General features: G+C 47.7%; 10 protein-coding genes across 12 annotated transcripts; 6 read left to right on the top strand and 4 right to left on the bottom strand.

Moving 5' to 3' along the window:
• Positions 1–83: 83 nt before the first annotated feature.
• Positions 84–2,228, top strand: LOC108053355 (zinc finger protein 26). Its single transcript, XM_017135969.1, has 5 exons — positions 84–206; positions 258–966; positions 1,024–1,416; positions 1,473–2,031; positions 2,088–2,228. Exons 1-5 carry the CDS (start codon positions 200–202, stop codon positions 2,139–2,141), a joined length of 1,722 nt encoding a protein of 573 aa, XP_016991458.1. The 5' UTR covers positions 84–199; the 3' UTR covers positions 2,142–2,228.
• A 244-nt stretch (positions 2,229–2,472) lies between these two features.
• On the bottom strand, positions 2,473–3,398 carry LOC108053358 (geminin). The gene has a single exon (XM_017135973.2). The coding sequence runs from the start codon at positions 3,236–3,238 to the stop codon at positions 2,666–2,668; it is 573 nt and encodes a 190-aa protein (XP_016991462.1). The 5' UTR covers positions 3,239–3,398; the 3' UTR covers positions 2,473–2,665.
• A 610-nt stretch (positions 3,399–4,008) lies between these two features.
• Positions 4,009–7,168, top strand: LOC108053337. The gene has a single exon (XM_017135944.2). It carries the CDS (start codon positions 4,346–4,348, stop codon positions 6,764–6,766), a length of 2,421 nt encoding a protein of 806 aa, XP_016991433.1. The 5' UTR covers positions 4,009–4,345; the 3' UTR covers positions 6,767–7,168.
• Positions 7,169–7,466: 298 nt separating this feature from the next.
• LOC108053342 (DNA polymerase interacting tetratricopeptide repeat-containing, protein of 47 kDa) lies at positions 7,467–8,775 on the bottom strand. Its single transcript, XM_017135953.2, has 2 exons — positions 8,126–8,775; positions 7,467–8,067 (listed from the first exon to the last, which is right to left on the bottom strand). Exons 1-2 carry the CDS (start codon positions 8,753–8,755, stop codon positions 7,507–7,509), a joined length of 1,191 nt encoding a protein of 396 aa, XP_016991442.1. The 5' UTR covers positions 8,756–8,775; the 3' UTR covers positions 7,467–7,506.
• Positions 8,776–9,059: 284 nt separating this feature from the next.
• LOC108053346 (transcription factor Adf-1) lies at positions 9,060–12,569 on the top strand. 2 transcript variants are annotated; one of them, XM_017135956.2, is made up of 4 exons: positions 9,060–9,237; positions 9,345–9,533; positions 11,208–11,501; positions 11,561–12,569. In XM_017135956.2, coding segments are annotated over exons 1-4 (789 nt in total). In that variant the 5' UTR covers positions 9,060–9,236; the 3' UTR covers positions 11,866–12,569. The 2 variants fall into 2 exon arrangements, with proteins under 2 accessions (XP_016991445.1, XP_016991446.1); XM_017135957.2 differs by lacking the exons at positions 9,060–9,237; positions 9,345–9,533 and adding an exon at positions 10,882–10,976.
• Positions 12,570–12,606: 37 nt separating this feature from the next.
• LOC108053351 (UPF0545 protein C22orf39 homolog) lies at positions 12,607–13,240 on the top strand. Its single transcript, XM_017135965.2, has 2 exons — positions 12,607–12,738; positions 12,791–13,240. The coding sequence occupies exons 1-2, from the start codon at positions 12,667–12,669 to the stop codon at positions 13,187–13,189; spliced, it is 471 nt and encodes a 156-aa protein (XP_016991454.1). The 5' UTR covers positions 12,607–12,666; the 3' UTR covers positions 13,190–13,240.
• A 446-nt stretch (positions 13,241–13,686) lies between these two features.
• On the top strand, positions 13,687–14,710 carry LOC108053349 (coenzyme Q-binding protein COQ10, mitochondrial). 2 transcript variants are annotated; one of them, XR_001769693.2, is made up of 3 exons: positions 13,687–13,860; positions 13,960–14,064; positions 14,126–14,242. XR_001769693.2 is itself a non-coding variant. In XM_017135963.2 (3 exons), exons 1-3 carry the CDS (start codon positions 13,788–13,790, stop codon positions 14,577–14,579), a joined length of 624 nt encoding a protein of 207 aa, XP_016991452.1. In that variant the 5' UTR covers positions 13,696–13,787; the 3' UTR covers positions 14,580–14,710. The 2 variants fall into 2 exon arrangements, 1 of the variants encoding a protein (XP_016991452.1); XM_017135963.2 differs by having other exon boundaries at positions 13,696–13,852; positions 14,126–14,710.
• Positions 14,711–14,733: 23 nt separating this feature from the next.
• Positions 14,734–18,016, bottom strand: LOC108053339 (D-glucuronyl C5-epimerase B). The gene is made up of 3 exons (XM_017135950.1): positions 17,573–18,016; positions 16,131–17,512; positions 14,734–15,979 (listed from the first exon to the last, which is right to left on the bottom strand). Exons 1-3 carry the CDS (start codon positions 17,657–17,659, stop codon positions 15,613–15,615), a joined length of 1,836 nt encoding a protein of 611 aa, XP_016991439.1. The 5' UTR covers positions 17,660–18,016; the 3' UTR covers positions 14,734–15,612.
• Positions 18,017–18,078: 62 nt separating this feature from the next.
• LOC108053345 (post-GPI attachment to proteins factor 3) lies at positions 18,079–19,509 on the top strand. The gene is made up of 4 exons (XM_017135955.1): positions 18,079–18,285; positions 18,342–18,658; positions 18,724–19,190; positions 19,246–19,509. Exons 1-4 carry the CDS (start codon positions 18,150–18,152, stop codon positions 19,316–19,318), a joined length of 993 nt encoding a protein of 330 aa, XP_016991444.1. The 5' UTR covers positions 18,079–18,149; the 3' UTR covers positions 19,319–19,509.
• LOC108053350 (peptidyl-prolyl cis-trans isomerase H) lies at positions 19,472–20,236 on the bottom strand. Its single transcript, XM_017135964.1, has 2 exons — positions 20,043–20,236; positions 19,472–19,987 (listed from the first exon to the last, which is right to left on the bottom strand). The coding sequence occupies exons 1-2, from the start codon at positions 20,124–20,126 to the stop codon at positions 19,520–19,522; spliced, it is 552 nt and encodes a 183-aa protein (XP_016991453.1). The 5' UTR covers positions 20,127–20,236; the 3' UTR covers positions 19,472–19,519.
• Positions 20,237–20,239: the final 3 nt, after the last annotated feature.

Here is a 20,239-nt window from a genome sequence, read left to right on the forward strand (position 1 = left end):
GAACAGCTGTCAAACAACTCAACAAATAATTTCAGGGAATACCCCAAGTTATTTTTATCATCTTTAAAGCCTTGCCAGACAGGTAAAATCTCAATGGCTTATGAACCTGGTGGCAACTCTCTTCGACAACGCAATTGTTGTGAATGGTTTATTCATTATTATTTATAGTAAATAAAGTAGTTTTGAAACAAATAATGCTATGTCATGTGAGTGCACAATGTCCAGGGGTATGAGCGGTGACTAATGTCTAATTGCAGCGTTTAACCAGGCCGAGGAGACTAGCACGGACACCCACGTGGAAGATGAATCCTTCTCCGAAGTTGCAGAGCCCCAGGAGCTCCTCTTCTGCGAGAGCTGCGGCAACGTATACGAGGACAGCGAGGCATACGCCAGGGATCACGATAAGCAGACCGGCTCCTGCAGCGGCGTGAACGAAGATGTGGTGTTGGTAGAGGAGGCAACCCCGGACGACGAGGTCATAACAGATTGCATTTTGGAGGAGGTTGACGACGAGGACATCGTCGAGGCGGATGTGCCGCTCTGGGAGCTGGTGGAGGAAGTTCCAGCCAACATCAAGGTGGAGCAGGACGGTGCGGAGTCCAGCCAATCCGATCGTTACTTTTGCTACGACTGCCACAGCATTTTCGAAAACCGGGGTAGTGCAGAAGAGCACGTTTGTCCGCGGGCAGAGTCAGGAGGTGGTTCCAGCCAGCTGGTCGGTGAGGCCAAAGCACCCGTCCGCCGAAAGTTGCCCGGAGTCAGTGCAAGGACAGATCCCAAGAGTACATCATCCGTAATTAGCTGTGGCATCTGCAACACCGTTTTCAGTTCGGACAAGTTCCTCAAGTTTCACATGCGCATCCACGAGACTCGCGTGTCCAAGAGCATTCAGGACGCCCTTCCTGTGGGCGCCCATCAGCAGTACAGCGAACTGGATCAGTTTTACTGCGAAATTTGCAACAAGAGGTAGGTTAATTTGGCACAATTAAGGGTAAACTCACGCCTGCTTTCTGCCGTTCTCAGCTTTGATGAGAACCTCTTGACGGTCCACAAACAGATGCACCAACAAACCACCAGCGAGATTATGTGCAGCATTTGCAACCGCAAGTTCGAGAGTGACGTGACCTACCAAATGCACCTCAAAATCCACGAGAACCCTCGCGACCCCGAAGCCTCCAGCAAAACGAAGCAACGACCGAGCGTCGATAAGGAGAAACCTGGCTTTCCATGTCAGTATTGCGAGCGGGTGTTCACCCGTCCCTTCGAGAAAGTCAAGCATGAACGGGTTCACACTGGAGAGAAGCCCTACAGCTGTGAAGTCTGCGGAAAGACTTTTCGCGTGTCCTATTCACTGACCCTGCACCTGCGCACGCACACCAATATTCGGCCGTATGTCTGCACGGTGTGCAACAAGCGGTTGGTAAAAAAAATGTGCTTTTCAAACTTTAATTATTAATCAAATTCAATTTCAGTTTCAAATCGCATCAAGTGTACTCCCACCACCTGCGCATCCACAGCTCGGAACGGCAATTTGCCTGCGATATGTGTCCAAAGTCCTTTCGCACCTCCGTGCAGCTGTACGCCCACAAAAACACCCACACCAAGCCGTACGAGTGTGTCGTGTGCAACCGTCCCTTCTCCTCCTTGTATGCCGTCAAGAATCACATGCAGACGCACAAAGACGAAAAGAGCAAAGGAAATACCGGGGCAAGTACGTCGGCCCTTGACAGCGGACAGCCTGCCAAGAGCCAAGCTGGTGGGAAGTTCTGGTGCAGCGCCTGCGGAGCTGAATATGCGCGTCTTTTCGCCCTGCGCCTGCACATGAAGTCTGCCCACGGCCTGGTGGACGACGCGGCCTTACAGCAAAAGGAACCTTCCTCCACCGCTGAAGAATCGCACGCCACAGAAGCCGAGGACTCCGAGACCGCGGTGCTGATAGCAGCCGCCGAGGCAGACGCTGCTTATATTAACGCTGTAGTAAACGATGTCGACATCGTGGGATCCGTGCCGACTTACGAGGAGTGCGTTGAGGTGGGCTTAGAATTGATCCTGTTTTACGTTTTCTAATTGGTTATTTTCTACTTCAGTTCGACGTAGATAACTTCCATAGCGAAGAGATCATCACGGATTGGCTTAAGTAGCACTTCAACTTTATACTCCGACTAGCAAATTAATTGTTTTAAGAATCGTAAAACCCTTAGTGAATAAATATTATTGGCTAACTTCCATATGATGAGACTAGTCCGTTTAGTTAAAGAGATTATAACATTATGTTCGGCTGCAATGTAAAATCTTTATGTAACAACAAATTGAAATCACTCCGTGTTTGATGTAAACATGAGTCAGTTGCTCGATTTCAGTTAAATTGATTGGTTAGATATAGAAACCAGCTGGGCTATCGTCCATTCAGGGTCTTTTTTAATTCAGTTATGTAAAAACACTTCCCTGCGAAATCATAGCTGTAAGGAGCTCTTCAAATTTGTATAAACTTTATTGGGATCATAACTGGCGTGTAACAAGTAAATATATTGCTGGCGTACAATGAGACCAGTCCGTTGTGTTAGCTGACGTACAGGGATAAATTAAGGGTGAATATTTAACTACAACTAATTGTAAAAACTTAGACTAACAGAACGTGTGATTGGTGTGCAGCCTGGGCGGGAACCTACTCCTGGTCACCCGCAGCCTCGTCGTCCTCCAACTCGCTGTTGTCCTCGTCGCAGATCTCTTTGAGGACCTCCACAAGGTTCTTCGCCTCATCCAGTTCCTGGCGCATCGTGTCCATCTCCTCTTCCAACCCCTCAATGCGCTCGTGCAGATGTCGGTTCTCGGTGAGCGAGTCCTCGAGGGCCAATCGTCGCTGCTCGGCCAGCAGTTTGTAGTAGTTCTCGCCTGGCTCGGCCTCGCTGGTGAGATCCTCCGCCGTAATGGGTTTGTCGGCATCAGAGCGAGGCTTGACCTCCGCCTCGGTCTGGGTGTCCGCGTCCTTTGTTGACGTCGCTGCCGCAGCTGTGGCCGTGTCCACGCACTTGCGTTTGCCGTACTTGGGCGCGACTTGGACGCCGGCCTTCAGGCGACTCAGCTGATCCACGATGGAGGAGCGCCCGGAACCACTGTTCTCCTTGTCGTTGACGTTGCCCTGGATGGGTTTCAGTGTCTTGCGCTGTTGCTTTAGGTGCTCCTGCTGCTCGGCCTCACTCTCGACTTGGATGTAGACCCTGGCAGCGCTCGAGGACATTTTCGGAGCTGTTGGTTGTGCTTTCGGTGGGTTTGGGTTGTCAGGGCAGCGCGTGTGCTATTTGCTTGCCGTTTGTTTATGCATTAATTTGTGTGCTTCGTTCCTTCGTTTTCCACTCGTTGTAATGGCCGCCAAAAATGCGATGCCGCGTGCTGTTGTCCAACACTGTTTGTCTAGGGCTGCATCCTTTGTTCTTCGTATCACGACTATCGTGCGCCTCGGGGCCAATATGACGTGTTCTCACTCTGATAATTTAAAAATCTGCTATTTTTAATATACATGTTATTTTTTCTTCACAAAATCAATGCTGCAAATGTTATAAATGTAAATCGTAGAACTAAACTAAAAAAGGAAAACTAAAATAATATTTGTGATTTTAAGATTATCTATTTTGTTTAAAAATATAAAAAACATATTAATTCGGATGCGACGTTTCAAAATGATTAAAAAAACAATATTGAAATTAAATTGCCTATGGCTGAAAAGAGCAGATCGTTTTTTGGCCTTACGGTTTCCATTGCAAACATATCAATTGAAAGAAATTTTAAAAATGTGGTATAGAGAAATATGTACATACATACATATCTATGTATAAACTTATGTATTAAGTGTTTATGCCTCAAAAAATACGAAAATAAAATAATGTAATGTAAACAAAAATTGAATGTTTTTTTAATATTGTAAACAACAAACAAATGATTCAACATTTTGATGGAATTTTTCTTGAAATGCCCAAGTGTAATCTGTTATTGGTTTTGTATACCTTTTGGATAAAAAATAAACTATTTTTAAAAACAGTTTCTTTTGTAAAAATTTATAATTGAATTATAAAATTTATAAACACGTTAACATTGTAAGCATTGGCATATCTAGTTCGGTAAAAAGCACGGTGCCCGAGATATTTTGGCCAGGTGGCAGCCCTTGTCCAGTCACGAGGACACGAAGGATAAACGGGCGATAAGAGAATAGCCGATAAGAGCTCCACCCAGTCGCAGAAAACATGTAATTCTCCCAGTAGCGGATAGAAACATTAAACATTTTTTATTTTTCACTCGCATCACAACCACCACATCCCCTCCCACGCTCCCAAGGAGCAGTCGCCGCAAGATGGACAACAACGAGATCTCCATGAGTATGGACGTCAAACTGGATACACACGACAAGCGTCCAGTCGCTTTGCGCTACAAGACATGGACCCGCTGTCAGGTGAAAATCGAGGCCATCAAGTGTGTACCATGCTTCCTGCGGCTCAGTTTCCAGGCCCAAGACTCGGAGGGCCAGGATGCGCATCCCGCTAAGCCGGTTAGCGTCTCCGTCAACGTTCCGGGCGTCAGCCTCAGCCTGGCCACATCTCGCACCAAACAGCACTCCTATGGGCTGTTTTGGACGCAGAACCGTCGCGACTGCTTCATTTACTTCGCCCTGGAGACGGAGACCTCATGTCGACGCCACATGAAATGGATGCGGAAGTCGATCAAGAATCTGGAGCTCTACCGGCAGATTTTCCTTGAGCAGCGGCGCCTTAGCAGAGGTCCCACAGCTCTGGGCCCGCTGCCCAATCTGCCAGAGACCATGGACGCTGGTAATCGCTCGCCGCGCGTCTCGCAGATCTACGAGGAGATCTTCGAGGGCAGCCGTATCTCCCGCGTCTCCATCGCTTCCGGCATCTACGAAGAGATGAAGCCATCCGCCATGGAAAAAACTCCCTCGCCGCCGCCCCTTCCTGCACATCCCCACCGCCGGCGCATTAACACTTTTGAGTGCGAGATTCCGCGGTCCAGCACCAATCCCGAGTCGGAGCTGGCCAAGAAAAAGAAGTACAAGAACATGCTGGACACCCTGTTCGGTGGGCCGCGCCAAAAGCGTTCCGGCAGCATCAATGAGCTCGCCTACGAGCCCAGCGAGGAGGCACTGCCGCTCTACGAGAATGCTCCCACCCCGGAGCCAGTGCTCCCGGTAAAGCGCTCATCGCAGTTAAGCAAGTCGCAGCGCAACAGTTTTTCGAGTCCGGACCTCTCCAAACTCAATTTACTGGACACTTTCGGTGAATATTTCGGAGCACAGAATCACGAGTCGAGCCTGGAGCTGAACATCAGTCTAGATGAGTCAGTCATTGAACCGATCTCGCGAGATCAGATTGTGGCGCAAATTGCTAACCAACTGAGCAAAGCCGACTCACTGGAGAGCTTGAACGTTTCCGAACAATTGCCGTACAATTTCAACTTTTCCGCCTGCAACACGTCCACCATCAATCTCATCGGATCCCACGGAGCTGTTCCACAAAGTAATCTGGTAAAGAAAAACAAGATACTGGAGGACGATCTCACAGGATACTGTGTAATGGCACCAATTTTAAAGGCGGCGGTGAAAGAACTGCCACCGCAGCCCGGCGGCAGCACAGTGTCCACTTCGTCCGGCTATTCGACGGGATCCTATTGCTCTTCCACAAGCAGCTGCAACACTGAGGACCAGCCCACCAAGACGCAGGTGGCCAACGAGAGTGCCATTTACGAAGCCATGCATGGCAGCTCCATGAACAGCACCGTTGCAGCTGCTGCAGCTGGATTTGCGGAGCATCTATACGAGAATCTGCTGGCTGTTAAGGCAGCACAAGAGCTGGAGGCGCAGCCACTTGGCTTCGGACTGAGCACCAGCACTCCCACCGAATCTCCGTTGGCACCAGCGTTGCCGGAGAAGGGAACGCCCAAGGAGAAGACAATTCAGCAGAATCCAGATGAGGAGGACTACTACCAGACACCGAGGAAGTCGATCATCAGTGTGGATGACAAAATACCCTCCTACTATCCCAACAGCTGCGATACCCTCAAGTCAAAGCGACGAAGTCCCACCGACCATGGACCCAGTCTAAGGCACTTAGTCAGTTCCAAGTTGCGACGCGAGCGAAAGGAGAACCTTTACATTTCATCGCCCCAACATATCATTGAACAGCGCCACAAGGCGACCAGCATCTCATCATCATCAGCTAAGACTAAAATATCAACCAAAAAGACTGCCGCCCACAAGATCTCCGAGAGCGTTTATGCCGTCACCCATCCAGTCAAGCGCCCAAATAGCACCAATAGTAATAACACCCACCAAACCATAAACAACAATAACAATGAAGGCGTAGATGACGAGCTACTACACCTTACCATCGACTTTAAATTCGACGACGGCCAAGCTGTCGAGGATTCTATCCAGGCGAAGGCAGCGAATATTCCCCGTATACAGCCAAAGCAGGAGAAAGAGTGCGGGGATCGTAACCAGGCGGCGGAGCAGGCAACACGACTCCTGCAGAAGTACGCCACGCTGGCCAAATTCGGACATTCGCCGAACAAATCCAAACCGGCTGCGGCCCAACCGGAGCCCATGATACAGTCGGTGGCCACATCGAATGAGTTGCAGCCCCCGGGAAGCAGCATGAAGAAGTTTGCCTCCTTACCACGCTTCAAGAAAATTGACTTTTCGCCACTGAAGATGAGGCTAAACAATGTCCTGCAGAGAAATCCTCCGTCGCCGCAGCAGTAGAGTGGATTTTCTCCAATTTTCTGTATCAATGTTGAACACTTCGCTGTGGAAACACAATGCTTTTTATGAATTTAGCTTATTTTTATGTTGTAGGTTCTTGTAAATGTGATCTGCCCACCACTTTTGTGTTAGTTGGACAAGTTGATGTTATCAGCTTATTATTATGTTATCCGAGTATGTAATACGCTTTCCCACGATGCACTTAGTCTTAAGCCTTATAGGTTGATCTTGCTTTGTCAAAAGGTATTCTAACGAATCATATCCGGCTCCATTTGAGGAGCCTCACAAGTATTACTGTTGTGAACTAAAGATGAATGTCTAAGATTTATACATATGAATATGCTCAATTATGAAAATTTACAAAACCGCTTTTATACGTATTAAACGAAACCATATTGTTGACTCATTTAGGCGCATCATTGTTGAAAAGAAACTAAATTTAGCTAAACAATTTTAATTCTACACAATATGATCATACAAAAAAATGGTCTTGCGCCGTACCTGGTATTTCAGGAAGGCGCGAGCCTAAAACTACGCTTTTTGGCTTCGCATAACATATCAGAAATTAGTTAATCGTACGAAAAAATGCTTAAAACATAGCATAACCAAAGCTCAACTGTACCGTGAATAAAACTTAAGCTTAAAAATTGATATTTGCTGCAAACGAAATAAACTTTACAACCAACTGAAGACATTGTGCTTTGTTTTCTAAAAACGATCCGTTTTATTTCCACACTGCCTCAACTATAAACCATGGGTCGTCGCTGTTGGTGTATGAACTCCTGTTCCACTCGGGAATCTTTGGGCACCACATAGAACAGCAACGCTCCGCCCGAAACAAAGAAACTCTTCTCAGCGATGATCTCGGCGAGCTGCTTTTCAACGGCCACCTTGTGGACGCAGCCCACCTTGCGGTTCTCATAGTACACGTGCACGTTGCCTTGGCGGTAGCTCTGCGTCTTATCGCAGGGCAGCGGTTCGGCAAACAGCGTGGCCAGGCAATCCTGCATGGTGGCAGTTTCCGGCAGCTTCTGTTGGAAGTCGCTGAACAGGAATTCCGGATAGGAGAAGGCGGCGGGCCAGATCAGCGTAATGCCGTCCTCGTCCAGGTGAACTGGGTGATCTTCCAGAGGAAGAAACTTAGGACGGAGTAGGTCCTCTCTAAAGGCTGCTTTCTGGCCGACCCGTTGATCGTCAAACTTGATGGCCCGCTGCTCGATGGCATCGCGCAGCCTGTGGAAGCGGGTGAGGCGACGCTTTGCCTCGGCAGCCTCCTTGCGCTGATTGCGATCTATCTCTAGCTGCAGGAATTAAAACGAATTAGGTGGATTTATATACAGTGGAACTATTCATTTCTACCTTCTTCATCTTGTTCTTGTGCAGCAGGGCATTGGCCTCCTTGTGGTCTACGTCCACCTCGAGCAACTCCTCGCACATCTGGGTGCAGACGTCGAACCTCTCCAGCTCGTACGCGCACTGCGCGGACCTCCAGCGTGCCTTCGTGTAGTCTGGCTTGAAGAACAGGGCACGCTGAGCGTCACTCAGTGAGGATCTGTAGTTCTTGATGAAGAAGTGGGCGGCCGAGCGATTGTTGTAGAGTACGGCCAGCACGTCCGGGTTCTCCGACTTGGATTTGATGCCCTCGGTGAAGCTGTAGATTGCCATGCGGAATTTCTTGTGCTTCATGTAGAAGTTGCCGTCCTCTTTGTAGTTTAGCGCCAGCTCGTCGCGCGTATTCTCCTCCGGATCGTACTTGAGCTTCTGCAGTCCCTCGAACATAGGATGTACATCGTCGCCAGGCTGAGGAGCACGCTTCATGAAGAACGGATGCTTGTCCATCTCCTCTTGCCAGCGGTCCTCCGGCCAGCCCTCCTCGTAGCGCTTCTTCTCCAAGCCATCAATGAATGCGTCTAGCTCGGCGTCCAGCCGAGCCGCCAGTTCCAGGCGCTCCTCCTCTGTCCAGTTCCGTTGAGCGGTCAGGTCCTCCATTTGGTCCAATCAGAAAGAGTGTGACCGCGTGCGGACTATTTAAATATACCACTTGACTTTAAAAATATACCAAAACATATGATTTTTCGTTTTAAGTATAATACGATTGCCTGGTTGTTTATTTTGCAAGGATATAGATAAAGAGGACATAACGATCAAGTAAATAACTTTGAAAGAAGTGTGTTTAGCTTTGCACCCACTCCATAAAAGAGTGACCGTCTGCCGCAAAAATACTCTTCGTGCTCATTATGCTATCGATGACTATCGGCTGCGCCGGCAGTGTTGGCTAATGGCCGGACCATGAGCAACCATTGGCAGAGACGCGACTGAGCTGAGACGTACCGTTGGCAGAGACGCGACTGAGAAATAAAATTAAAACGTCGACGTTCCTTCCTCGCAGAAGAAACCAATCAAAATAAAAACAAACAGAGCGTGCGTTCGCGCCAAATACCTAACAACAATTAGCAAACGAAAGAAACAAAGTGAGTGTCGTCGGGCAGCGAAAGCTTGAGTGTCCAGCTTGGCACTGGGATCCACATCCAGTTTCTCGCTAAATTAACTCTTGTTTCCCCCCGTCTTGTCCCCTCAGTGCACACCCTCACGGCGGCCATTGAGATGGACAAGCTGGATGCCAATCTTGAGCAGCAGTTTGATCTCAATCTCATCGAGGCTGTCAAGTTGAACCCAGTGATATACGACAGGTCGCACTACAATTATAAGCACTTTGTGCGCAAGGCCCAGACCTGGAAACAAATCGCCGAAACTCTCGGTGTGCCTGGTAAGTGAAATTCGGCTGGTTTTTGGCTACGGGTTTTTAGCTTTCTGTCCGTGCCCCAACCAGCCAATTGATTAATTCTGTTAGGGGGACAGGGAGTGAAAGACAAGTCCGTCGACGACGACAGAAACAGAAAACGACGCAAAAGTGAACGGCGACGCGACGCAGTAGCTGGCTGATGGTTGTGAAATTCCAGGTACGGAGTTCTTTTGAAGGGGGTTACCCGAAATGATTAACGGACTCCAGAACAAAATTACTCCTTTGCAGCTTTGTGAAATGTTTCTTTGTTATGAGAACAATATTAAAGATCATTCGGTCAAAATAATATATAAAAAAAAGATAAAAAAACATTTTAATCAGTCCATTACTTGATGATTTACTTGCTCTTAAAAAAAGTTCAATTCAATTGGACACCAAATTCTAAATTGTACTTCTCATTTCATTCAGTTTTTGCTATGTTTCGAACATAGTTTTGATAACCTTCGCCCTTTTTGGGCGCTCGAGCTCCGCCCCTGTCTGCTCTGTCAGTGTGAAGACCTCTGTAGCAGTGTGCTCAGTCGATATTTTTGAAGTTGCTGTACTTTGCCGTCGCGTCGCAGTAGTTGTCTCGCTCCCACCGCAGCCATTCTGCTTGCGCCAGCGTTTATTTTTGTACACTGCGACTGCGGGTTGTTCTGCCTCGGCCGACAGCTGACTCGCTCACACACGTTCGTGTGGAAGTATACATACAGTGCCAGCCTAAAGTATTGGCAGAGCAGATTTTATTTGGGTAAAATTAAAAGGTTTTTTTAAATTATTTTTTTACATAGAGCTAACATACATTTTGTTTATGACAAAGTCGGAAAAAATTTGTATCTTAGCAGCAAAATATTTAAATTTAATGTATTTAATAAAAGTTTCGTAAGTTTTGTTCAACAGAATCAGTTCTAATTAAAAAAAGTTCACAGTCCAGCTGGGACAATACCTTAACTCCCCACTGTAGATACCGGAGACCGACCAGGCAGCTTTCGTTTCGTTTTTATGAGTATACCAACAAAATTTACCGTTTAACCCACCCCCTCGCCGGCCTTTGATCGAACCCTAAATTTTCGCCTATATCATTGCACCTTATTCGGCTTTCGATTATGCAAGACGAGACGGTGGCTCTAAAGCTGGGTTTCAGCCAAGTCCACCCAGCAGCAATGCCACAGGTTTCCGTCTTCAGGCAGAGGCCGTGGGCAGAGGGAGTCGAAGTCGACGTCGTCAACGTCTCTGCTGGCGCTGGGAAGCTGCTGCCCTCTGCCACCGCCTCTGCTTCTGCCAACGATTTGTTTTGGTTTGCGATTTGATGTTTCTAGCAGATGCGCTTTCAGGGGTGGGTTAGATGACCCAGTAGTTCTAGTTGCTGCAGACGAAAGAACACCACGGAGAATGACAGGTGTAAATTTGTTCAATCTCAAACCACTGGTTAGTCATTATTTTATTACTTGGGCTTCATTTACAGATAGCATATTACGTTATTGTCCTTTTGTATACGCAGTTTATAATGGTACTATATGACCAACATAAGTAAGACTATTATATTGACCATTAACAAGCGGCAAAAAATAACGTACAAAAAGTTTTTTGAAATTTGTTTTTACCCGAAGCCAACACTTTATCATTACTAAATAGTACGTTTTATTTTTTGCATTGTAGAACAAAAATGTACCAAACGCTGGAAGAGCCTGCGCGACAAGTTCGCCCGCGAAATGAAGCTTTGCCAGGAATCGCGCTGGCGCTACTTCAAGCAGATGCAATTCCTGGTGGACTCCATCCGTCAGTACCGGGAGTCGCTGCTGGGAAAGTGCGCCAATGGCAGTCAAAATGCCAACCAGGTGGCTGATCCGTCGCAGCAGCAGCAGGCGCAGCAACAGACCGTCGTGGATATATTCGCACAGCCGTTCAACGGCAGCGCCACAACCTCAGCCCAGGCACTGACCCATCCGCATGGTAAGTAGCCGAACCTTTGAGCATCTGTGATCCTCACTAAATACCCTACTGTCTTACAGAAATCACCGTCACCAGTGACGCACAGCTAGCCACTGCCGTGGGAAAGGACCAAAAGCCATACTTCTACGAACCGCCGCTCAAGCGGGAGCGCAGCGAAGAGGAGCACAGCGACAACATGCTCAACACCATCAAGATTTTCCAGAACAACGTCTCCCAGGCGGTCAGCGCCGAGGACCAGAGTTTCGGGATGGTTGTCACGGACATGCTCAACACGCTGGGCGTGCGACAAAAGGCCGAAGCGAAGGTTCACATCATCAAGTATCTGACGGACATGCAGCTGTTGGCCCAGCACAACAAGTACTAACTGTCGGGCGGCTGTCATCGGCAGCTGCTGCAGCTGCTCCAACTGGAGAGCGTTTTGCCCTGAGATCAAACGAGAACGGACCTGCGGCCACCCACATCCACACAGGCCGACGGTCTTGTGCGGTCATTTTCTTTAGTGCATAGGTCTTAAAGTCAAACTACAGAATAACATTAGACGTAACTTCCCACTGCGTATACCCACAACGCGTAATTGTACTTCCCCAAACCCAAACGTAGACAAACATATATATTTATATGCTTAGTTGGCCCCATGATCGGTGATTCAATTCGCGCCCAGTTCTCAGCTCTGTACAAAAAAATACGATTGAAAAATAGCGATCCTAGAATTATGAGTAGTTTGTTAAACGACCGTGGAAACAATTCATGTGCAGCGTACTGTAAATTTTTGACTACGATTTAGTTGTAACTTGCCATCGGGTCTTAGCTCTGTAATTAAGTACACACGTAAAAGTTATTTTAATTTTATAAGTTCTGTTGTAATATGCTGAAAACGCTTGAAAGATACTTTGAAAGGCTTTAATTAAGTATGACAAAAGGAAATATTAAATACCTTTTTCATAGTGAGCGCATATTACACACTTTATACGGATACAATCGATATAGTTGCCGGCAACACACGTTGCTAACCATTTTCAATGATTAATTGTGCAATTATTTGGTATTAAACAAAAAATTGAAAAGTAACAGACTCGTTTCATTTGGTGCGGTGTGGCAACGCTGCCAGCCAGCGGTATAAACAGAATCAGCTGTTCTAGTTGAAGAATGATTTTATGTAATTGAAATGGCTACAAAACAGGATAATGTTGACTCAAAATCGAGTAATTCAAAGACCACAATAGATGATGCGTGGGCGGTAAATATTTGGCTGATTGATAGAACCATAGTTTCAAGAATCCCCTTTCCAGATTCGCCCCTGCCACCTGTATAAAGAGGAGTACGATGACTGCACGAGCTTCAAGGCCCGCTTCCACCAGTACTTCATTTTTGGCCAGGATACAGACTGCTCCCAGTGGCTGACCGATTACCGAAACTGCGAGCGGTATCAGCAGTCCAACGGCAACGATGTGGCGGCCGGAGAAGCGGTGGTCAAGAGCGAAGAAGAACGCCGTCGGATTCGCCTGCGCGCACACTTTTCCAACGACACCTGGCAGAAGCGGAAGGAGCCGCCGCAGGACTGGGCCGCTCCACTGCCCGATTGGATGGAAAAGCGCAATGAAAACACCTATCTGGAGCTAAAGCAGAGAGAGCTCTCCGGCAAGGAGGCGCCAAAGGGCGAGGAGCGCTCACTGTGTGCGATTATGTGAAAATATATAATGTAGCTAGGGAAATTAAGATGTTGTTTTACTATCATTTAAGAACTCCAGTATGTTTTATTGTATATTGTTTCAGTTGATTTGTACGCCAAACAATTGCTGCTTGGCCATCGGATTTTCGATGGTCTGGCACCACTGCAGCTGATTTCCTTGTCTGCTGTTGTAAGCGGTTTCGCCAACTCTAGCTAAATCCCACGCTAAAAATAGCTTAAAATAAATATAGATATTTCGTCTTAATTTTTGTGTTAGTTTTCGTTCTACGAACATAATTTATTTCATACAACACTACGCAGACTTTAGGACAAAAAGCCAACAAAAATCAAATCCATTTTCAATTTTTTAAGTATTTAAAGCTAACTTTAATTTTAAAACCATAACCTTTTCAGGAATTAATTTTCCAAGGTAAATTAATTCCAGCACTAAATTTTGATTTATGATTGACATTTTTATAAGAAGTTTAAAGTGCCTCCGAAAATCGACAAAACCGGCTAAGAAAAAGCTGAATTGACAACACTAGCTGTGCCATACCTCGGATACGGATACCTATCTTTCTGCCCAATCCGTAGTTAACTCTCCACCTTTGCCTAAAATGCTAAAGGGCAGTACTTTGAAAGCCTTGGACGTCAGAATCCTAAGGCACCTTATTAAAACAAGGTCAGCAGGTAAATGTAAATTACATAACCCGGAGGCGGATGCCAAACTAGTAACATTTGGGCAGCAAAATTGACCGTGCCACTGAGATTGTTCTTATCCTGTTGCAGTGGAGGCCAGCAGCGCAGCTTTGCCAACAGCATCCACAGGTCCTACATAACGTTTAATGATTTCCGTAACAAGAACCGCTTGTGCACTAAAAAGGAGCTCGTGGGGTAAGTTCGCGTTCTACGCATGATGAAGTCATCCCTAAAGTGCGCATCCCCCAATATGCAGGTACTCTATGCAAGACATGTACAGCGTGGTATCCGACGTCAGCAACTACTACAAGTTCGTTCCGTATGTGAAACGGTCCCACGTCCACACCCAGGATAGTGCGGGCTTCAAGGCGGACCTTATTGTGGGTTTCCCGCCGCTGAACGAGGCCTACACCTCGCAGGTCACCCTGGTGCCGCACAGCTTGGTCAAGTCCGAGTGCCACGATGGACGCCTGTTCAACTACCTGCTGAATGAGTGGCGCTTTAGGCCGGGTCTCAAGGACATACCCAACTCCTGCGTGCTAGACTTCAAGGTCTCCTTCGAGTTCAAGTCGCTACTGCACAGCAACGTGGCCAGCCTATTCTTCGACATTATCTGCGAACAAATGGAGAACGCGTTCATCGAGGAAGTCAGACGGCGGAGTGGACCGCCCTCGATCCGCTCCCACGTTCTTTTCTCCCAGCGATCTTGACCAGAAAATGTGGACTAGGGAAGTCTTTATAAGTGATTTAAGTTGTTAGTTCAATTAACCAAATTGTAAATAAATTGTCGATTGAATTGTGTAAGAACGGACAAAATATACGTACCTAATCCTTCACCAGACACCAATTGAAACAATACACGAGTACAAAGAACATAAATTAAGTACTTTAATTTGTTTACTTAAAATAATTCTCGAAATTAATAATTTTCTTTAACAGTCTCGTTTCGGGATTAGTAGTGGGCCACAAATAACGATTACACAGATTACATTCAAAATGGTATATTATGTTTCTTAATTGACAGCTCCTCTGTTAAAAACTTAGGAATTAAAATAAAATTAGGTTTGGAATGGCATCGTTTAAGTTGCGAGAAATACATAATATCCTCAAGTGGCATACGCTACAGTACATTACATTACAGGCTTACCATATAGAAGTCGTTATTATCGTGCATCGTTAGAATATATTATTTGGGGTCAGGGCAGTTAGTATTTAGTGGGATCGCTACTATAACCTCTGCAGGGGAGGCTAAATCCAAGAGTCTAAGTTGGTATCTAACAGATACATACTACCTACGATCTACAACTATTATGCTAAGCTCTCTATATTACTTTATACAGGGGAGTGTAGTAACGAACTCTACTTAGTTTGCGCAGTAAAAAAGTTTGACTAAAACAGTAAGTGTTAAATGTTCATTACTAGATATTGGCAAAACAATTAAGCTATCAATAGGGGATCAACAAATGTATAAAGACGAGGCCAACATCTGATAATGCAATCAAAGACAAAGGTACAATAGCTTAACACTAGGCGCCTAGTTAGACGAGCCAAATTAGGACTATAGCACAAGGTCGAGTGCGCTAATAACACAAGAGAAACTCGAAATTATTCCTGGGTCACGAGTGTGTTGGTGTGGGAAGGGCATAGCGCCAGGTGCAACCATTTAGAATGGTTAAGCACTATACGTAAGTTCTACAAAATATCACTTTTTCGACGGCGGTAGGCCGCCAGATTCCTTAATTCTCAGTTGTGCTTGGCCCGCTTGCCAAACATGTATCCCTTCCAGCGCTCTGCAGTTTGCGCGATCAGTGGATCGCTGTCGATGGTGGCCAGCAGCAGTAGTTGATTTACGTGCGTCGCATGGTAGTCCCAGCGCGCCAAGTTCGGGGCCACGCCTAGGCTTAGATGACGCAGGTCGTAGCTGGTACCGGAACCAGTGTCGTAAAGCAGCAGCATCTTCTTCAGCGAGTACATGCCCTGGGTGAACAGCTTTCCAGCCTCGCGGGCGATTTTGACAGGAGCCGTGCTGTTTAGATCGTAGAGACCCAGCAAAGAATATATAAATCCGTTCAGTACATACGAGGGCGGCGTTGTGGGATACTCCTCGTACCTGTAAAGGTAAAAATTATTATTATTATTATTATTAAATTTTAGGACAAATAAAGCATAATAAAGATATTGTCGAGTGCCTCTAATTGATCTGTTGTTAATGACTTTAAACAAAGCGTAATGTTAGGCAAAATTAACTTTCAATTACTCACCAGTAGAATTTGTCCATGAACTGCGCCAGAACACCGCCGTCCCGTGAGTAGACCCTGTAAGGTTGCAGTCCGGCTGCGGCCGCCCGAAGGTAGCGTTCATCCCCGCCAGAGTGCCAGTAAGCGCGTGCCAGCACCGAAATGCTGTGACCCTGCCCCATAGCTGATATCCAGCCCGGACGCAGCTCGGCAAAGCCGTTGAGGCTGCGACGCACGGGATTGGCCCAGCCACCCGTCTTGGGGTCCTGATTGTGGACGAACCACTCTGCCGCGTCGTAGAAGTGAGCCATGTGGTCGCTGGTGGACAGAGTGATGTTGTCGTAGAAGCCCAGACCCAGGAAGCCGATGGATAGGACTTCCAGGTCGGAGCGCCGAATCTTTAGCGGCGAGCGCTTATCCCCCAGGACGATGCCCTTCTGGACGTCGATGTGCAGGTCCCGAGTGATGTGGCGCCACTTGTTTAGCGCCGATCCTCCCAAGCCGTAGTAGATGTTCGAGTCCTGCACGCTCAGCAGCAGGTCGGCGGGTATGTAGTGGAGGGTGTAGCTGTGCCGGGTGTCCCGGTTCTGGACGGTAACCATCAGGCTGCTACTGTTGGTGACCAGTAGTAGGTCCACGCTTAGCAGCAGGTCCAGCGTGTGATTGAGGGCGATGCTAATAGCGCCCTCATAGCCAGGTGCCGTCTCGAACTGGACCACACTTGTGTTGAACTTGTGGTGCCAAATGCGTGTCATGTTGCTGGTCTTGGGCGTGCTCCAGTCAATCTGGTTTCCGTCGCCGTCCTCCAGCACGCGCACTCTCGGGGCCGGCTCCGTGAGATTCTTGCTGTAGTGCGACAATGCGAATTGGGCAATCTGCGTGGGGTAGAAGTAGCCGCGCTTCTCCCACTGCGTACTGACCGGCACTCCCTCCGCGGCGCTGATGCACTTCACGCGGTCGCGCACCTCCACGTTGTAGTTCTCGAAGTACATAAAGACGCCGCGCGCATCGTACTTGCCCTTGGGAAGGTTCACCTTGGCTGTGCTGTGCATCCAGTTGAACCTGGCCACTTCGCTGCCACTGGTGGAGACCGCTCCGCTGACATCGAAGTAGTTACGCAGGAAGGAAAACGGCACGTACACCTCATTGGCGTTCTCGTCCCGCTTGCAGTGCACGCTGTACTCCTGGTTGATGGAGCATTCTATGTCCTGCAGAACGGTGGTTTCTCCGCCGTTGAGGGACGGCCTGGCTGCCCGGTCCAATGGCCGCACCAAATCCCGCGAGAAGGAGAACGCGGCGCAGCGCATGTAGACGCCCAGGGTGATTACCACCACGGCCACGGTAAGGATGAGCAGCACGGCTTTCAGGTTCAGTCGCATGATGAAGAAGACCAGGGGCTCTCGTTGCTAGAAATTTAGGAGACAAAGATTAGGCAACTGATAGCAGTTCGGAATAGACATTGCTACCTTAATCCGTGGCTCTTGGGTTTTCCTGCTTACTGGGGGCTCGGACACGGCGAAGGCATTTCTCTGGCTGCTGGAAAATTTGGACATCTGGTTGGTGTTCCCCTAACAGTTTCCACAGATCTTACGACTGGCTGCAGGTGAGGGTGAGTCATGCTCTAAAAATAAGATCGTTTTCATCGGGCCGATGCATGCCTGGCAAATTGATAGAGGTGCACCAGTGCTATTCGCCCGTCTTTTTCACTTTCTTTCTGTAAGTAAAGTTCCACCTGCAGGGCATATAGCTACCGAATTTCAGGTCTGGTCCATTAATGTTCGATTTTCCAACTTCTGCAAATGCTTCCTGAGCATATTTTATTAGGGTTTTTAACGATTTTACCCGATTTTCTGATCAAGTACTGTGAAGAAAACAGCAACTACAATACAAAACTATACAGATGAGCAAATGTTTGGACATATGACAATTGGGCGGCCTATGCACGTCGATAGTCTTTGAAATCGATAGCTTCGACAGGTCGGCGATTAATCAATAGTGCAATGTTTACAAAATACTTCAGGTGTATTTTAATTAGTTTTAATCATGTCTAGTCGTAGTTTAAGTGCAATTCTTCTGCTCCTCGGGGCGTTTGTGGCTGTCTGTCACGCCTCCAACGGGGACCGCACCCAGTTCTTTCACAACTGTCGGCAGAACTGCGAGCGAACAAACTGTTCCGCTGGTAAGATCTTTTAATCCCATAGCTTGAAATCCTTATAAAGAAAGCATCTTTGGCAGATGGCCTTGAGATCCAGGAGCAGGCTGTCAAGTTCTACAAGCAGTCAGTGTTCGATCGGCTCTTCCAGTGGAGCTGCGCGGATGAGTGCCAGTACGGATGCATGTGGCGCACGGTGTTAGCCTTCTTCGAGCGCGGATGGCCCATTCCCCAGTTCTACGGAAAGTGGCCCTTTCTCCGCCTGCTGGGCATGCAGGAACCGGCCTCAGTGATCTTCTCCGGGCTCAACTTCGCCGTTCACCTGCGCCTGCTGCGCAAATTCCGGCGGGAAGTGCGTCCGGACAGCCCCTGCTACATGCTGACCCACATATTCGCAGTGGTACGGATAACTTTTTATCTGAAATACAACGGGACAAACTACTAAGTAAACTTATCTCCCCGCAGACGAGCCTCAACGGCTGGGTTTGGTCCGCCATCTTTCACACGAGAGACTTCCCGCTGACCGAGCTTTTGGACTACGCCTTTGCCTACTCTATTATCCTGTGCTCGCTGTACGTCATGGTCATGCGAATGCTGCACCGCTACTCCCTGTTCCTGAGGGGTGTGATCTCGCTGGCATTCCTCTCCTACTACATTAACTACTTTGCCTACCTAAGCGTGGGCCGGTTCAACTATGCCTTTAACATGATGGTGAACGTGGCTACGGGAGTTATCGCAGCCGTGGGCTGGTTTGTTTGGTGCCACTTTGTACGCATCCGCAGGCCCTACTTCCGGAGGATCCTGCGATTCTACGTTCTCATGGCGCTGGCCATGAGCCTGGAGCTGTTGGACTTTCCACCCATCCTATGGATTCTGGATGCTCACGCTCTATGGCACCTAGCCACTGTTCCACTGGCGTCTCTCTACTACGAGTGGGTACCAGATAGTTTCATCTCTCAACATATAGATAATTGTATTCCCTTTCAGCTTCATGATCGAGGATTGTCGAACCCTGCGAAAGGAGAAGGTTGCAGCTGGCGGCTATGCTTTTTACAACTAGGACATTCAAATAACAGCAAATTCTGGTCAATGTCTCTGGTGACTTTCCTCATGAATTCCCCGCCTTTGGTGACAAAGCTAAACTGCCAGTTCAAATTTCTTAAGGAAGTCATAAGGAAAGCAATTTCGGCAGTGGCCAGATTTACTTGCTTCGTTTAAAAAGACATAATATAGACTTTATTACAACATTCAGTATTTCCGGCTACATTTGCCCACACTGCGAAATGGTCACTGGCAGCTTGGGCTTGTTGTTCGGACCCGTGGGTACGTTCTCGATCTTCCGCATAATGAGCAGTCCGTCCAGAACGCGACCGAACACCACATGCTTGCCGTCCAGGAAGTTGCACTTGGCGCAGGTGATGAAGAACTGACAGCCATTGGTTTCCTTGCCACTATTCGCCATAGACAGCAGTCCGGGCGAGTCGTGTTTCAGGGTGAAGTTCTCGTCGCCGAAGGTGTTGCCGTATATACTAGTAACGCCGGTGCCGTCGCCCTGAACAAAATCACCGCCCTGGATCATAAAGTCCTTAATGACCCTGTGGAAACTGGCGCCCTTGTAGCCAATGGGAACGCCATCCGGTCTATACTCGCCCGTGCAAAACTGCCTGAAGTTCTCCGCCGTGCGTGGCACTGTGTCAGCAAACAGTTCGAATATCATCCGTCCGATCTCCTAAAAACCAAAGTGGATTAAACCATGGTCTATGCCCTGTGTGTTTGCAGCTTACCGTTGTTCCTACGGCAATGTCAAAAAATACGACGGGATTGTTGGAGCTACGCAGTTGCGATTGTATTTGATTCCAGTTTGGCATTTTATCTTATTAATTAAACTTTTATCAAAACTAAGCGATTGAATGCGCCGGCAGACTTTTGTTTATGTTTTATACGATTGTTTGATGACGATAGAGCAGCAGTAGGTGCGGTA

The sequence above is a fragment of the Drosophila rhopaloa genome, unplaced genomic scaffold (assembly GCF_018152115.1).
Source record: "Drosophila rhopaloa isolate 14029-0021.01 unplaced genomic scaffold, ASM1815211v1 contig_115, whole genome shotgun sequence".
NCBI lineage: Eukaryota > Metazoa > Arthropoda > Insecta > Diptera > Drosophilidae > Drosophila > Drosophila rhopaloa.

Coding starts and splice junctions, on each gene's coding strand:
- LOC108053355 (XM_017135969.1), top strand. Junction 1,417..1,472: donor TGCACGGTGTGCAACAAGCG/GTTGGTAAAAAA, acceptor ATTCAATTTCAG/TTTCAAATCGCATCAAGTGT. Junction 2,032..2,087: donor CTTACGAGGAGTGCGTTGAG/GTGGGCTTAGAA, acceptor TTTCTACTTCAG/TTCGACGTAGATAACTTCCA.
- LOC108053358 (XM_017135973.2), bottom strand. CDS start 3,238: ATGTCCTCGAGCGCTGCCAGGGTCTACATCCAAGTCGAGAGTGAGGCC.
- LOC108053337 (XM_017135944.2), top strand. CDS start 4,346: ATGGACAACAACGAGATCTCCATGAGTATGGACGTCAAACTGGATACA.
- LOC108053342 (XM_017135953.2), bottom strand. CDS start 8,755: ATGGAGGACCTGACCGCTCAACGGAACTGGACAGAGGAGGAGCGCCTG. Junction 8,068..8,125: donor ACAAGAACAAGATGAAGAAG/GTAGAAATGAAT, acceptor TAATTCCTGCAG/CTAGAGATAGATCGCAATCA.
- LOC108053346 (XM_017135956.2), top strand. Junction 9,534..11,207: donor CGAAACTCTCGGTGTGCCTG/GTAAGTGAAATT, acceptor TTTGCATTGTAG/AACAAAAATGTACCAAACGC. Junction 11,502..11,560: donor GGCACTGACCCATCCGCATG/GTAAGTAGCCGA, acceptor ACTGTCTTACAG/AAATCACCGTCACCAGTGAC.
- LOC108053351 (XM_017135965.2), top strand. CDS start 12,667: ATGGCTACAAAACAGGATAATGTTGACTCAAAATCGAGTAATTCAAAG. Junction 12,739..12,790: donor CAATAGATGATGCGTGGGCG/GTAAATATTTGG, acceptor TCCCCTTTCCAG/ATTCGCCCCTGCCACCTGTA.
- LOC108053349 (XM_017135963.2), top strand. CDS start 13,788: ATGCTAAAGGGCAGTACTTTGAAAGCCTTGGACGTCAGAATCCTAAGG. Junction 13,853..13,959: donor AGGCACCTTATTAAAACAAG/GTCAGCAGGTAA, acceptor ATCCTGTTGCAG/TGGAGGCCAGCAGCGCAGCT. Junction 14,065..14,125: donor ACTAAAAAGGAGCTCGTGGG/GTAAGTTCGCGT, acceptor CCCAATATGCAG/GTACTCTATGCAAGACATGT.
- LOC108053339 (XM_017135950.1), bottom strand. CDS start 17,659: ATGTCCAAATTTTCCAGCAGCCAGAGAAATGCCTTCGCCGTGTCCGAG. Junction 17,513..17,572: donor CCCAAGAGCCACGGATTAAG/GTAGCAATGTCT, acceptor CTAAATTTCTAG/CAACGAGAGCCCCTGGTCTT. Junction 15,980..16,130: donor TTCATGGACAAATTCTACTG/GTGAGTAATTGA, acceptor TTACCTTTACAG/GTACGAGGAGTATCCCACAA.
- LOC108053345 (XM_017135955.1), top strand. CDS start 18,150: ATGTCTAGTCGTAGTTTAAGTGCAATTCTTCTGCTCCTCGGGGCGTTT. Junction 18,286..18,341: donor GCGAACAAACTGTTCCGCTG/GTAAGATCTTTT, acceptor CATCTTTGGCAG/ATGGCCTTGAGATCCAGGAG. Junction 19,191..19,245: donor CTGGCGTCTCTCTACTACGA/GTGGGTACCAGA, acceptor ATTCCCTTTCAG/CTTCATGATCGAGGATTGTC.
- LOC108053350 (XM_017135964.1), bottom strand. CDS start 20,126: ATGCCAAACTGGAATCAAATACAATCGCAACTGCGTAGCTCCAACAAT. Junction 19,988..20,042: donor ACATTGCCGTAGGAACAACG/GTAAGCTGCAAA, acceptor TTTGGTTTTTAG/GAGATCGGACGGATGATATT.